The sequence below is a fragment of the Ambystoma mexicanum genome, chromosome 5q (genome assembly GCF_040938575.1).
Source record: "Ambystoma mexicanum isolate Mex_15411 chromosome 5q, UKY_AmexF1_1, whole genome shotgun sequence".
Lineage (NCBI taxonomy): Eukaryota > Metazoa > Chordata > Amphibia > Caudata > Ambystomatidae > Ambystoma > Ambystoma mexicanum.
In genome coordinates this window covers 383997875-384012354 of record NC_090933.1, presented here as the reverse complement: position 1 = coordinate 384012354, position 14480 = coordinate 383997875, and the positions used below count along the sequence as shown (strand labels likewise).

General features: G+C 43.5%; 1 protein-coding gene across 5 annotated transcripts in view; it reads right to left on the bottom strand.

Moving 5' to 3' along the window:
• The window catches only part of YES1 (YES proto-oncogene 1, Src family tyrosine kinase), a 1102642-nt gene that overhangs the window by 775001 nt on the left and 313161 nt on the right, over window positions 1-14480 (bottom strand). For all 5 annotated transcript variants that reach the window (XM_069620865.1, XM_069620866.1, XM_069620868.1 and 2 more), the window contains one exon: window positions 10279-10548. In XM_069620865.1, the coding sequence (XP_069476966.1) occupies window positions 10279-10540 (262 nt within the window). In that variant the 5' untranslated portion in view covers window positions 10541-10548. The remainder of the gene's footprint in view (window positions 1-10278; window positions 10549-14480) is intronic.

The window sequence follows — 14480 nt, the reverse complement described above, 5'->3', positions numbered from 1 at the left end:
TGATGTTTTCCAAGGTAACGCAGTCTCCTCTATGACCTGCTGTCTTGGCGTCATGACTCATGTGCAGTACTTCTTGTTGTAATGAAGGTGGGTATGTTGAGTGTTTGACCATGAAATAGAAGTCCTTGCTCCTCATACAGCCCATACTATTTCATGGTAGTTAAGATAAGGATTTTGAGGTTTCGTTGCTCGTTTTACCCCGTTGAGGAAACGTGGAGACTGCAAAGAGGAAGGATGCCTTGGGAAGCAGCCTTTCCCGCTGGAGAGGGAACCCAGCCTCAGAGTTGGTACAGGATAGTGCGTCCGCCATTTGATTCTCAATCCCAGGCAAAAACGTAAAGAGAAGGTCATAGAGGGAAAAGAAATCAGCCCAACGGGCCCGTCTGCTGTTCTGATATTCATGCTGCTGCAAAACATTAAAATTACGATGATCTGTTCTCACTGTCACCTGATGTTTGGAACCCAGTAATCTATGTTGCCACATAGTACAGGCCATTTTTAAATAGCCAAGAGTTCCTTTTCCAGGACTGTATAGTTTTGTTCTGAGGCCGACAAAGTTTTTGACAGATAGGCAATCGCCAATCAGATTTTCACAGTCTTCAAATAGCTGCTTAAAAACAGCCCCAATAACCACGTTGGAAGCATCAGTTTCAGGATAAACGGCCTGTTCTGATCCAGGAGACGTACGTAATATAGGAGCTCTTGTGAAGTGTGCTTTCAGTTCCCGAAATTCCTTACTAGCTGTGTCGTTCCATATGGAATGTTCTCCTTCAAAAGAAGAGTCAGGGGTGAGATTTTCAAAGAAAAGAGAAGGATAAACTTTCTATAAAAGTTTGCAAAGCCCAGAAAACTTTGTATGTCTTTCACACAACCAGGCTTTTTCCATTGCAGGGTAGCTTGAACCTTTGAGGCATCCATCGAAGCTCCATCGGAGGATAGCACGAAGCCCAAGTAACTAATAGATGACTGGTGGAAATGGCATTTTTCCAGTTTTGCATACAGATTGTTTTTTAAAAGCGTGCAAGGACTTCAGTTACATGGATTCGATGTTCCGGAAGATTACTGTAGAAAATGAATATGCAGTATAGCTAAACGACTATGGAAATGTAATATGAGGTCTGAAAAAAGGTGATCATAAATCATTGAAAAACAGGGGGGGGGGCATTGGCCAATCCGAAGGGCATGACATGGTATTCATAGTGGCCGAAGGGAGTGCGAAATGCTGTCTTCCACTGGTCGCCACTACAAATCTGCAGTAGATAATATGCACCTCGGAGGTCCAACTTAATGAATACTGAAGCCCCTCGGACAGCCTCCAGAATGTCGGGAATCAAGGGAATAGGGTATTTGCATTTCCCGGTAATCTTATTTAAGCCCCTATAATCTCTACGTGGACGCAGTTCAGAAGTATCTTTTTTGGGGATAAAGAACATTGAGGCACCTGCAGGTGACTTCGACTCTGATCAATCTGTTTTGTAAGTTAGTTTGTGGGTAAGATCCGAAGGCCTACTTTTCTGGCTCAGATAGCGTATACATCCTACCGAAAGGGACTTGGGTGCCGGGTAGGGTCTCAATAGAACAATCTTCGGCTCTATGCAGAGGTAATTCCTTGTATTCCTCTTCCAAGAAGACACGTTGATAAGCCTGGTACTTTTTGGGCAATTTCTTAAGGTGGGATACAGATCTGTTCTCCTTGGTCTCAACATATGTGTGTGGAACCAGATGGCTCCATGTAAAAGGCAGTATTCCGAGCCCAAAAACAAGATACCCACCGTCCAGTTCACAAAGCGGTTGTGTTGTCGTAGCCAAGGAAGGCCCAAAATAATCAGGTAATGTGCTGCCTTTATTAAATCAAACTTGACGGTTTCTGCGTTTGAAGTAAGTCGCACCAACATTGCAGAGGTTTGTTCTTTAATGGGGCCTGAAGACAGTGGAGAACCATCAACGCCTTCCAGAGGAAAGGGAACCGAAGTGTGTTCCCTGGCGACGTGATGTTCCATGGCCCAGTGGTCAATCGAGAAAATTGCCTGCCGCCCCACAATCGAGGGCAGGAACATCATGTATGATTGCATTTGCAATTCGACTTTGGGAACCATCATAATGGTATCCCGAGGATTGTGGGCGTGAGAAGATATAGCTTCTCCCCTGTCCGTGCTTCCCTTTACGGACAGGGCTCAGCGTTTCCCGCCTGTCGAGGTGGGGCGATCGGACACTCTCTTACCAAGTGTTTGTTTGATCACCAGTACATGCAGAGACAGAGTCCTGGGACGGTCCCGTTCTTCCGGAGACAAAGGTCCTCGAGCTATGCCGATCTGCATGGGCTCTCCTGGAAGCTGAGGAGGACTAGAACGAAAGCCATTGGACGTCTTCGGAGAGCGTCCTTCGTGTTTCTCAGATTGGCATTCTTGCAAACGAAAATCTACAGGGAGTACCAATTCAATAATCTTTCAAGTTTGGTGGTCTTGGCACTCTGGAGACCTCATCCTTGAGTTCCTCAGACAACTCATGCAGAAAAGGTGTCACTAAAGCGTTACTAGGCCAGGCGGTCTCTGCTGCCATTTGCTTGAAGGTGGTGATGTAAGATAATACATCTGAGCCCGTTTTATATCCAGGCGATTCCCCTGGGCTGTGATAGTGTATTCTTGTCGGCTAAACATGGCCTGAATAATGAATCCAGGATTTGATTGTTAGTAACCACTAAGGGAGTTGCCCAAGCCAGAGCACTTCCTGCCAAATTTGACACCATGAAGCTAACCTTTGAGCGGTTTGTCGGAAAAAAGGAAGGCTTTAATGTAAACTGTACTACACAGGATTCCAAGAACTACTTGAGTTTCTTAGTGTTGCCTTCAAATTTCCCAGACATCAGGGAAGTCGGAGGTAGTTCAGTTTGTGCAGGTGCATCTGCAACCATTTGTCGCAGAGTAGCATTTTCATTCTTCAAGTGTTGCAACTCCTGAGTGAGAGCCTGAAGAGCCGTGTGAGGGTGGCATGGTATCACAAGTAGACACCGACACAAGAGCTGCAAGTTTCAAAACCTTTATCAATGGTTTAAACAGGGTTGGAAAACTCCTATCTTGCCCTATAACTAAGATGAGAGCATTCTCAACAATCAAACAAAAAGAAAATACAGTCCTAGTCGGTCCTTATTCAAAAAGAGATGGCCTTTACTAATAAACCTAATGCCTGCCCTCTTTCTAATACAATAAATGTGAGACGGGAATGTGTAATGCTAAAAGGAAAATCAGTGTCCAAAAGAAATCTCAGTATGGCTGAGTAAAATCCCTTCCCCACGTTTTGTAGCGCGTGGTAAGGTGGCAGACTTGGACCTTGTGAGACACTCTGGCTTCGGACACAAGGATGCAGTTTGTTTCGTGGACCAGGGCCCACTTGGCCTTCCACGAAAAGTCACTAGTTTCTCTGCTGGGCCGCTCGGCTTCATCTCACTCCAGCCCAGGTTACCTTTTAGCTTCTAATTCAGTTCAACAAAAGTTAGTTTCCTTTGGTTACCACAATTCAGTACAGGTTTCCGTCCGACGGGCTCAAACGTTTCAATCACAATTTGTGGGAGTTCCCTTCCATAAACTTAAATCACACCTTCATAGGCTTCCCTCCATCAGGCTCAAGCCTTTTTTCACTTTCCTTCCGCTGAAGACTTTCGAAACTGCAAGGCTTTTGCTCTTACCCTCGGCATGACCACTTCGACCTTCTTTCCTCAAACGTCACTTGCTCCTACACCAAGGCCTCTTGGTAAATGTTGTTTCGAGCACAGTACATATTTCAAAGTTGGAAGATCTCTCACATCCAGGTTTCCCTCTGCCGGGATCAAACCTAAAAACTTAAAATCTTGCATCTGAGTTTTGTTCTCTTCCCGCCGCTTCTACGACAGACATTCCACAGACACTTTCCATTGTGCAAACTTCTTTCGCCAGAATACTTTGTTACATTGTATCTTTAATTTGCAGTTCTTTACAATGCTTTGCTTTCTGTCGCGTCTTAGCGGCACACGCAAACCTTTCATTTGTCGTATACTGTTGCCATAAAGTTTCATTTAACACAGACCAGACTTTCATTGCTTTCATAAACTTGCCAGCTGTGTTGATTCCTTTTCATCTTTCGTGGCTTTGATCCTTAAATCAAAGCTGATACCACAACTCCTGCTGCACCTCCCCAACTCAGCCATTCACCCGGGAAGGTGGCTGGTATCCTTGAAACACAAAAGGGGTTTGTTCTTTCTAGAAGGGTTTCCTTGTGCAACCTTCAAGGCCCTTCGGAAGTAGCGATCTCTCGCCGGGGTCTCCAAGATTTGTAATTACCTCGGTTCCTTCGCTCAGCCTGTCGCTCTGCTAAGCCCGGTTCGCCATCGCCCTGGATGAACTGCTCCTTCGCGTGCATCGCCTTGCTCCAAATGCGTCTCCGTATTCCACCTTTTAACCATGTGGGGAGAGCTAATAGGTACCAGGTGTATGTAATTAAGATAAAATGCCTGAGCCTGCCTGATCTTGTTCGTGAGGCATGTCCAATATATTGCATGGGTGGTACTCCTTTCAGTCGCAGCGCTACTCTACCTCAGCTCAGTGTTTGTGTAGGAAAGGGGCGCAGAGGGGACCTGGGAAGTTGGAATATCCTATGAAATAAGAAGGGACAGGGGTATTTGGAAAGGGGGGGGGGAATACCATGTCTCGCCATCAGGCATTCCTCCCCCACTTCCCCAGGTAATCCTCCCGCAATTGTCCACCACCAGGGTCTGGATCCAAAGGCAATGGTTGTGCCCTGGCCACCTGAGTAAGGGATCCCAGAAGTCTAGGCTGTGAAACACCCTCAGGTTTTTACACCTGCCAACACTTGTTGCATTTGTTCCATACGTGATGGAGTCTAGCGTTGCTTGCTGTGAGGATTAGGTGGTCTGGGACTAACCTGTGATCTTGCCATTGAGTCCTGCGAGCCCCAAAAGTGTCTACTTTGCCCTAATGGACAGGGCGGCAGTGTGTGCCCTATGGGCAAAGCCCAAGGGGAAAACCTGTATAGGGAAATCCCTTGTCAGTGTATGTTTCTGCGATGATGTCGCGAAGAGGTTCCCAGCACGAATCAAGAATTGAGAGTATCCGATGAGCAGCCCAGATAATGGAATCCAAGCACCGATGCGAAAGGCAGAATACAGAGCCAGAGGTAGAGGTAGACCGGGTGGGGAGATGGGAACCGGGCACCCAGGTGGCAGAGTTCGAAGAACAGTCAGCAATAGTGAATGCAGCAAAGCAGAAAACAGAGTGAGCAAGAGCGGAAACAGGGAAGGCAGGAGGGATGAAGCAGCCGACACCAATCAGAGAGCCGAGGCCCCACGCACGGTGCAAACAGGCAAGAAAGGTGGGGAAAATGCAGGGCAGAACAAGACAAGGAACAGCATCTCTGCTTAGCATAGATACAACGCGACGCAAGGCGCTCAGGTGGGGGAAAATGCAGGGCAGAACAAGACAAGGAACAGCATCTCTGCTTAGCATAGATACAACGCGACGCAAGGCGCTCACCATTGAGCTGCATCTTATGCTGTTTTCCGATGTGGCAGCATCCCCTTAGATGGGGCTAATTCTTAGAGTTCATCACCCAACCACATTACGCCGGTTTCTCTTATTTTCTATTAGTGAGTACAGCATTCAAGCACGATTCATCGCTCGTTCCACACGGGGCATCCAGTCAACGCGATTTTATAAGACACCCGGGTCCACCAGACCACCATAGAATAAGAGGTACGATGGATTACGACTCCCTTATAGCTATAACTGTAACGAGGGCAGAGGGCAGGACAGAATTTTGGGCTGTTTCATCCTCTCTGTAGCGATTACGGCACTTCGTTTGCAACTCGGTCGCAACGGGACAAAGCACATTGGAGGAAGTACCCCGCGAGTGCCAAGGGACTTACCCTTTTTCCAACCGTGATCCATAATATGTTATGTTTTTACAACGCATGGCACCTAACACTAAGCTATGGTCTCCCTTAAATTGCGCTCTGCGCGCATCCCGTATTTTTGGGAATCGGACACCTACCAGATAGATGAGCCTTCACCTTGGAAAATACAGCTGCTCACACCACACCAACCCTTCTAATCACAACGCAGAGATAGGTGAGATGCACCATTATATCTGTTTCCTACTTCGGGTCCATTCTATACCCGAATGAACCTCAATGCTGGGTTCATGTACTGGTTAAATACCCCGATGGGGATGTTTTGTTGTGACATTGCGACATTGAAAGCATAAGTTACATATGCTTTTCTATTTATTAAGGCATAGGAAGAACGGCATGAGCATCTCCCTGCTTGTCACATTGTACAAGTCGCCCTCTAAGTACTCAGATACAGGTAATTATTCATACCTTTATTGGGAGTTACACTCATTTTACGAGTTAAACTGAAACAGAGTAACTCACTCCAGTTTTTTGTCTTTGCTAGGGGAAGGACTCAATTCCATAGAAGTCCCTCTGTCAAAACACTAGCAAAGACTAGACGCTTGTACAAACACCAGGGTCTTACTCCTGATGAATGTTCTGGATTTAAACCATTAAGAACTGAAACATGCTGAGATTTTTTACTCTTTAACGTCCATACAGTTATTATACCTATGCACACAATTACAAAGTATTGTGCAGAGCCTCTGGTTGAAGAGAAGAGATAGCAAACCAGATTTTAACAATGTTTCATAATTAATGTTTGCGCCCACACCCTAGCCACAGCAGTGGGAATTTGTATTTGCAAGTGTACATGACCATCTATTTTTTCTACCAATTCCATGGTCTTTAACTTTAAAATTGTTTTAGGATGTTTTGTTAAATGTTTATTCTTGTGAATTTGTTTAAGATTAAAATGTTTTTTAACCACTGAAAGCAACCCAACTTTCAGTTTCTCCTACAGACAAATTTGCCTCCAACTTCCTTGTTCTGTACTGTGTGAAGAACTGAAGCATTGCCTGAGCTTCTGTGTAGTAAACCAACCCGCCGCCATTTTGAAGGGCTAAACACCCTGTGAGTATTTGGTTCCTCCAACGTTGCCAGAGAGACCAAGTGCTGATAGAATTCCTAACAGAGAGAGAGAGCACAAGAGTGAACGTGAGAGAGAGAGAGAGAGAGAGCACAAGAGTGAACGCGAAAGAGAGAGAGCACAAGAGTGAACGCGAAAGAGAGAGAGAGAGAGAGGGAGGTTAGAACAAGAGAGCGGGAGGTTAGAACAAGAGAGCGGGAGGTTAGAACAAGAGAGCAAGAGGGGGCGCAAGAGAGCAAGAGGGGGCGCAAGAGAGCAAGAGAGCGAGAGAGAGCGAGACCAAGAGAGCGAGAGAGAGACCAAGAGAGCGAGAGAGAGACCAAGAGAGCGAGAGAGAGACCAAGAGAGCAAGAGAGAGAGACCAAGAGAGCAAGAGAGAGAGACCAAGAGAGCGAGAGAGAGAGACCAAGAGAGCGAGAGAGACCAAGAGAGCGAGAGAGAGAGACCAAGAGAGAGAGAGACCAAGAGAGCGAGAGAGAGAGACCAAGAGAGCGAGAGACCAAGAGAGCGAGAGACCAAGAGAGCGAGAGAGAGACCAAGAGAGCGAGAGAGAGACCAAGAGCGAGAGAGAGACCAAGAGCGAGAGAGAGACCAAGAGCGAGAGAGAGACCAAGAGCGAGAGAGAGACCAAGAGCGAGAGAGAGACCAAGAGCGAGAGAACAAGAGAACAAGAGTGAGAGCGAGAGCACAAGAGTGAGCGAGAACGAACAACCCTAGGGACCAAAAGAACTTCATTAAAAAACCTTGAACTATTGCCGAGACTGGGAGTGATTCTTGTGCCATCTGTGACATGAGCCATGGCCTCTTAAGGAGAGACCAGTTCCCTGCATGATTTAATGTTTGTGTTGAAACCAAAACAATCTAAACACTAAAGGAAATTAGTTTCCCTCCATTTACCTCTTTATCTCCTTTCCTGTAATTCTGCTGCAAAAGATGTTGAATGAGTTTTGCCATCGCTTCTCAACAGCTGCTATATTTGTACAACAGCAATGAAAGTTGCCTTATTTAAAAAGGTTAGTGCATACCTTAAAGCCGCAGCCATCCAAGTTTCTACTTAAAGTAGCTCTCCATCTTTGCTACCACCATCAATTTAGCTCTGTGAGAACCTTTTTAAAAGTCCTGCAGGGCTGGTTTAGATTTCTTTTTAACTGTTTGCGTTTCCAGCACCATTTCTGGTGAGGGTTTCAAGAAGTCTAAAAGCACTCAAAGAAACGGTTTATTCGGCTTATTCCCAAGGTTTACCTCACAATAGTTTGTCAGAGATGGCCTCAAGAACGCCAACACCTACTCCCCTCTCCACAGCACTACTACCCCTCTGCTAGACTCCCCTCAAACTACTCACCTTTCACTCCGTACTCTACCACTAATACCACTCATGCTCTTAACTCACACATTCAAACTCCAATACCACTCTCTCCAACCAACGAATACCTCATCTTGCACATTACGTCAACAAATCTCCAAGCTCCTGTGCTCCGTCCTTCCTCCAACTTCTCTCTTGGTCCTCGGGCTTCTCCCTTGACCTCACCCAAGTTACCCATACCTCCAGTTTCCTTCCCTCTCTTTTATCCACCCCCCTACATTGGTTCACTTTAACACCTAGTTCCACAGGCCAACCGCTAGCTGTTCTTTTCCCTGGAGCGGTGTTACAGACAGGTTAAGATTCAGAAGGGGTTGTAAGACTCCCCTCTTCCCCCTTTCTATCTGCAGGATCACTGCTCCTCTGCCATGTCCACCCGCTACAATAAACATCCATGTTGGTGTGGGAGTCCTCTAGCTTTTCAGGCATGTCAGCTTGGTGAGGATGCCAATGCGTGCCCTCCCCCTTGGAGTTAAGCATTATGTTTGAATGAACCTCAGCCTCGCCCAGAGTTCTGCATCTGGGCTTGCACTGCCGTTCTGCTGGCTGGGTTCATTGATGGTGGGTGTGGTTGTGGAAGAGCACGCAGGTTTCACCAGGTTGTCCGATCCGTAGCGGATCACATAGCAGCCTACTCTATCCCGGTTTCTGCATGGCTGGTTCTGCATCTTGGTTATCAATCCTGGTTTCTCTCAGGGTGTCTTATACCAGTGCCCTTTCTGCTGAGGGGGTGACAGGTCCTGCAATGGAAAGAGAAAAACATTGGCCAGAATGGTGCTGTACCGGCATGGGGTGACAGACAGTAATACTGCTGTTATACAGCCACGTACAAGGGGTAGGGGCAGGAACTGGGGCCCTCTCAACTCCACCTCTGAAGGTTCTGTTGGTGGAGTAATGTTTGAGGCTTTACACAAAGAGGACGTGGAGTCAGAAGAACAGGATAAGGGATGGTGATCATCACCCCAGATCCACCTTAACATGTTTCGGAGAATTATTCTCAAATCGGCTTTGACCCATTTCAGTCTCTAATGATTGAGGTTAAGCAGTGCTGGAAGCGAGAGCAACCTCTTCACGTGCAAAGTATCATGTCTTTATAGTTTGCTCAACAGTCCAGTAAAGGAAGTCCGGCTGAGCACCATATTTTGCATAACACGTTTCTCTGGCTAGGACATATTTTTGGGAAGACATTTCTAACACTTGTGCAGTTTGTTACACACATGTACGTACCTACACACTTGGAACCATTTTCCACAACAGGGGGATACCTTCATAACTGAACATAGTATCATACACATCGTTTAAGTGTAACATATATTCAAATTATGCAATTAGACCAAAAAAAGGAATTTCCCAAGACATGGCGTGGTTAAAAAAAACTCCCCCTTTCCAATATTTTCCTCCAGCTTTGCAGTTTTGGACTGAAACCTAGATCAGAGAAATAAAACCTGAAGATGGTTCAAGGCATGGGCCAAAATGTAAACACTACATGTTTCCAGACCTAACCACTAGATGACAGGACCATGCTCAACGTGTGAACCAAAAACAAATTCATGCTGAAAAAGTACAAGTTCAGTAATAGGTTAAAGAACCCTTTCTCTAAAGGCTTTGCATGGTCAGAAACTAGGGAATCTCCATCTAATTGTGCTCTTTGTCACCTTGAATCATCATCATTCTATTTTGGAATTGGAAACGCAGCGGATTCCAATAAACATATACCATACCATCAGCATGTAATGTTACTCCATGTATGGGATTTTCATTTAAGCAATATATAGTTAGATAAGTTGAACTATATTGTACGAACCATGTGGAGGATGATTTGTTGAGAAATATGTTGTGCTTGTCAAATCGAATCAGCGCAACCAGAAGACAAGTGCATTACAAGCTTACCCGTAAGACCAGTAGGATATGGACTTGGCACAGGCGAGAATGAAGACGATGCTCCCCCAAAAGGTGTCATCCCAGATGATCCTCCAAACGGCGTCATGGAATGGCTGTTGAAATTGGCAGGTGGTCCCTTTGTTGCTGGCGTCTGCGGTCCTTGAGTGGGATCTCCCCCATACTGACTAATGTGCACATTCTCGGGCTCCGGAGCATTTTCAGTCCTATATTTCAGGGAGGGGCCTTTGTCTTTGCTTTTGACGCAACCCATGGTAAATTCTGCAAAAACAAAGAATCGAAATAAGAAAATAGGGTATTGCTGTGGGTGTTTCACACAACAAGCTTAACAACGTCTGTATTACAAAACAAAATGTAATAAGTAATTTGGATTTTAATATTTTTCTTCTCATAGTTTCTGCTAATGGTGTACATTTTTATTAAAAAAAACATTTGGAAGTTATTCCCAGTGCCAAAGGATACACAAACAAACCATATGCCATTCCGAAAACAAGTCCCATTTCCCCGAAAATAAAAATTGTGTGCCCTTCTCATTTGTAAGAAAAGCACAGTCTAATACAAAGTGCATCTAGTGTAAAAGGCATAAAAGCCACATATGATGGGTGACTCATCCTTTTTTCTGCAATTTAAATGGGAAATTAATGGCATCTCAATAAACAAAATGATAATGAATAGCATTGTACAGGGCATGCTCCCAAACAATGCATCTCAAAATTAAAGTGTACGTGAATATAAATGGTCCCATTCTGTGTCGCAGTTAATTGTCAACCTAACTACGTCAGAGCAGGGCAAGCAGAAGGGTCGGCCCAACAAAGCTCTGTGACAGATGGGCATAAATAAGTACATCCATTGCAATGTTTATGTTATATTATATTGTTGAGCTGGCCCGAGAGCATTAAAGTGTTAAACGACCAGAGTAATCTTCAATTGGAGAGGGACAACTAGGAAAAGAGGAATTTGTCCATGTTTAAACTTTCACTACTGCCATAACTTGATTAAAGGTGAAAAGATTTAGCACCCATAAACCAGCATAAATATGTATCCATGTTCGTCAACAACTTTTGTCTCAAACAATGTGCTCTATGCAATTAAATGTCCCTGTGGCCTATACTATGTGGGACTTACAACAAGGAAAGCGAAAGTGAAATGGTCAGAAATAAAAATCCAGTGTACAGACCAATAATAAAAAGCCACCAGTAGCTATTCATTTTAATTGGTACCGCCAAAATGTGAGTCAAAAGCAATTTGTCATTCTGGAGCACGTACAAGTACAGAGAAGAGGGGCAAATGCTCAAAGATTATTGTCCCAGTGAGAAACCTTTTGGATAGACTGTCCCTACTGGCACCAAAAGGCATGAATGAAGATTGGGAATGGAGTTGTTTCTTACATTACTTTGTTCGATACAGCACTGAAAGTATTGCATTAAAAAAAGCATTGAATATCAATTTACTCTATTTAAAATTACCAAAACCGAGAGAAGGTTTGGCTGCATAGCGCTCCGATTTGAGTAGAACTGGCCACCCTCGTGATCAAGGTATTGAGATTTTTGATTGATACTTATGTTGCCAGATTGAAGGATACATTTTGTGACAATAAGAACAGTTTGTCTACAAGTATGTGGATTTTTCAAAGATCTCTACGAAGAATTAAGATTTTGGATTGAGAAATCCAGGAAAGGTTCACTTACCATAAAGAATTAGGTATGAGCTTAATGTTATATACATTTTGAAACCTGCTTTTTGTGCGTTTTGTTATCTTGGATAGTAATCGACACATTTTTAGACATCGTTGTCTTTATAGATTAAAACAGAAGAGAAGAAGATTATACATACATCATTAATTGCTGGCGAATGAGTGATTTGACTTGCACTTCTGACACACTGGGTGAATGGTTCATCGGAATTGTTGAGGTTAGATGACCAGTTGATGGATCCATTGTTGTGCAAGAGTATGAGGTTAATTGATCAAAATATTAATTTAAACTTTTTTATACTTCTTTACCACATGCATTTTGGGAAGACCTATCCTCTTTAAAAAGGGTTTATCTAAACAAAACACATTGAGGACTGCATTTCATAAGATATTCGTTTTTCGCAACTTATTTTGGAATTACTTTGATTAGGTTTCTTTGACTGATTGGTAATTGGAATCAATATTTGGAAAGGTTCCGATATTCATGCAAAGTTGTGTCTACATTTGTTGTATTTAAAGAAATGTATTATATGTAAAATATTCTAATACACTGCTGTTAGATTTCATGCAAAATATTTGATAAACTTTACTCGTCTTAAAGTAATTTATGGATTCGTTTTTTTTATGAACCTGGAAGTATAATTCTGTTTTGTGAATGTATTTTTGAATTAATTTCCATTAAGTGTACTACAGAGTTCGCATACGAGATCAGTATATGTGACGTCTATTTCAACAAAATCTTCAATCAGCCACACACATGAAAAATGGGGTAACATTTCAAGTAATGCAAAAAGTGCAGAAAGAAGAGCTTTTAATTTTTTATAACTATACAAGTGTGGTTGTGCTTTAAGCTTGTAAGGAAGATTAAGCCAACTGTCCAGACCTTGAAACGAGAAGGTTCAACTGTCAGCAGATTTTAAATGACATCTGGGAGATTCACGTAGAAGGGGCGCAGAGGACCTCAAGGCTCTTCCCGGTTCAAATGGGTGCATTGTAGAGTTAAGGGAGGAGGAATTCAGGAAAAGACATTCATGAGTTACGGTGGCCACTGCTACATTTTAATCATATTAATAAAGAGCAAGGCATAAAATAAGCAGAGTCGAATAGCAATTTGCTATGCAATTCTGTAGGTTTGCTAATCAAATGGACACTTGTGTAGCAAAGCTAGCTATTTAAGTTTCCCTCTTCAATGAAAACACAAACCAACCTGCTTTTCTCTACTGCCCTCGCTACTCTCTTCACCCTCTTAACTTCAAGTGCTAATGGAGAGAAACTGCAATATTCATCTTCTCCTTCATTCCAAGTGCCAACGGCATGTGTGGGAGTGCTGGGCAAGAATTTCTTTTTCAAATAATCGCAAACCAGAAGTAATTGGGATGATACTTTTATTAAGCTTTCTATACCTTATAAGTCCAGTATGTGTTAACTTTATATTCTTTTTAAAAGACAGTCATGCAATTCCATTCGTATGTTTTTACATAATGCATAATTACAGTATAGCTACAGTAAAACACTGCATCATCTCCATCTTTTACAGTAAAGTTTTGGTTAGTCTATATACATTTCATAGTATATTGTTGGGGAAGATGGATCATAATGACATGATCAAATGCTTTTGATGGCAAACATAGTTCTGTAACCTGCAGGTTGCCTACATCTTGCAACTGGTGGTCAACCCATGAGCGATCCCATACTCTGACATTCTATGTTATCACCATGTTGCTTTATACCAGGTACCCTGAAAGTAGGATGTCCACAAACTACAATATTCCACCTGGATTGCCCAGTTCTCTGCCTGCTACGAAATCCACTGAGTAGTCTTTCTTTCCTCTAACATAATTAATTCACAAAGCTAATTAGATGATTACGCAAAGTAGTGATCAATAGTTCCATCCAGTCTGTACATCTACAGATCTACTGCAATACCAAACACTGTAGTTGGCATCCAGAGCTTGCTCTGCTTTATGATTGCATTATATATTACCACCTGCAGAAGACAGCTGGCGGAATTGTTTTCAGAGCCTTATCATATCTGTGTCCATTGATTCAGCTAACCTTTTACATTTGACAGATACTCATCAGGGGCTCGCCAAGTCTTTTCATCCATTCGCAGTCAAGTAGATATTATGAAGGGCGAGAAGCGTTAGCAAGAGATGTTTGAAACATTTACTTTGTTTGCAGTAAATATCAAATACAAGTTTCACTGTGCATGGCTGGCCTCTGGGTGGAAGCAGTGTGCCAAACAAAGCGGGTTTGTAGTGACATGCACCATTTTACAGAAATCTCATTTTAAATGTGTTGTCCTCCGTTGCAAAGGGTCGAGTGCATTTCTATTAGGTTGAATAGGTAAACTAAGTTACCCAACCTGCAGGTCTAGCTGAATTTTAAAGAATTTGCAAGGTCCGACTCCGGTCACTAATGTCTTAATTTGAGTAGTTCGCAAAACTGCTGTATTGTTGCTCATTTCATGTCTCGAGTACAAATAACTTCTGGTGACACT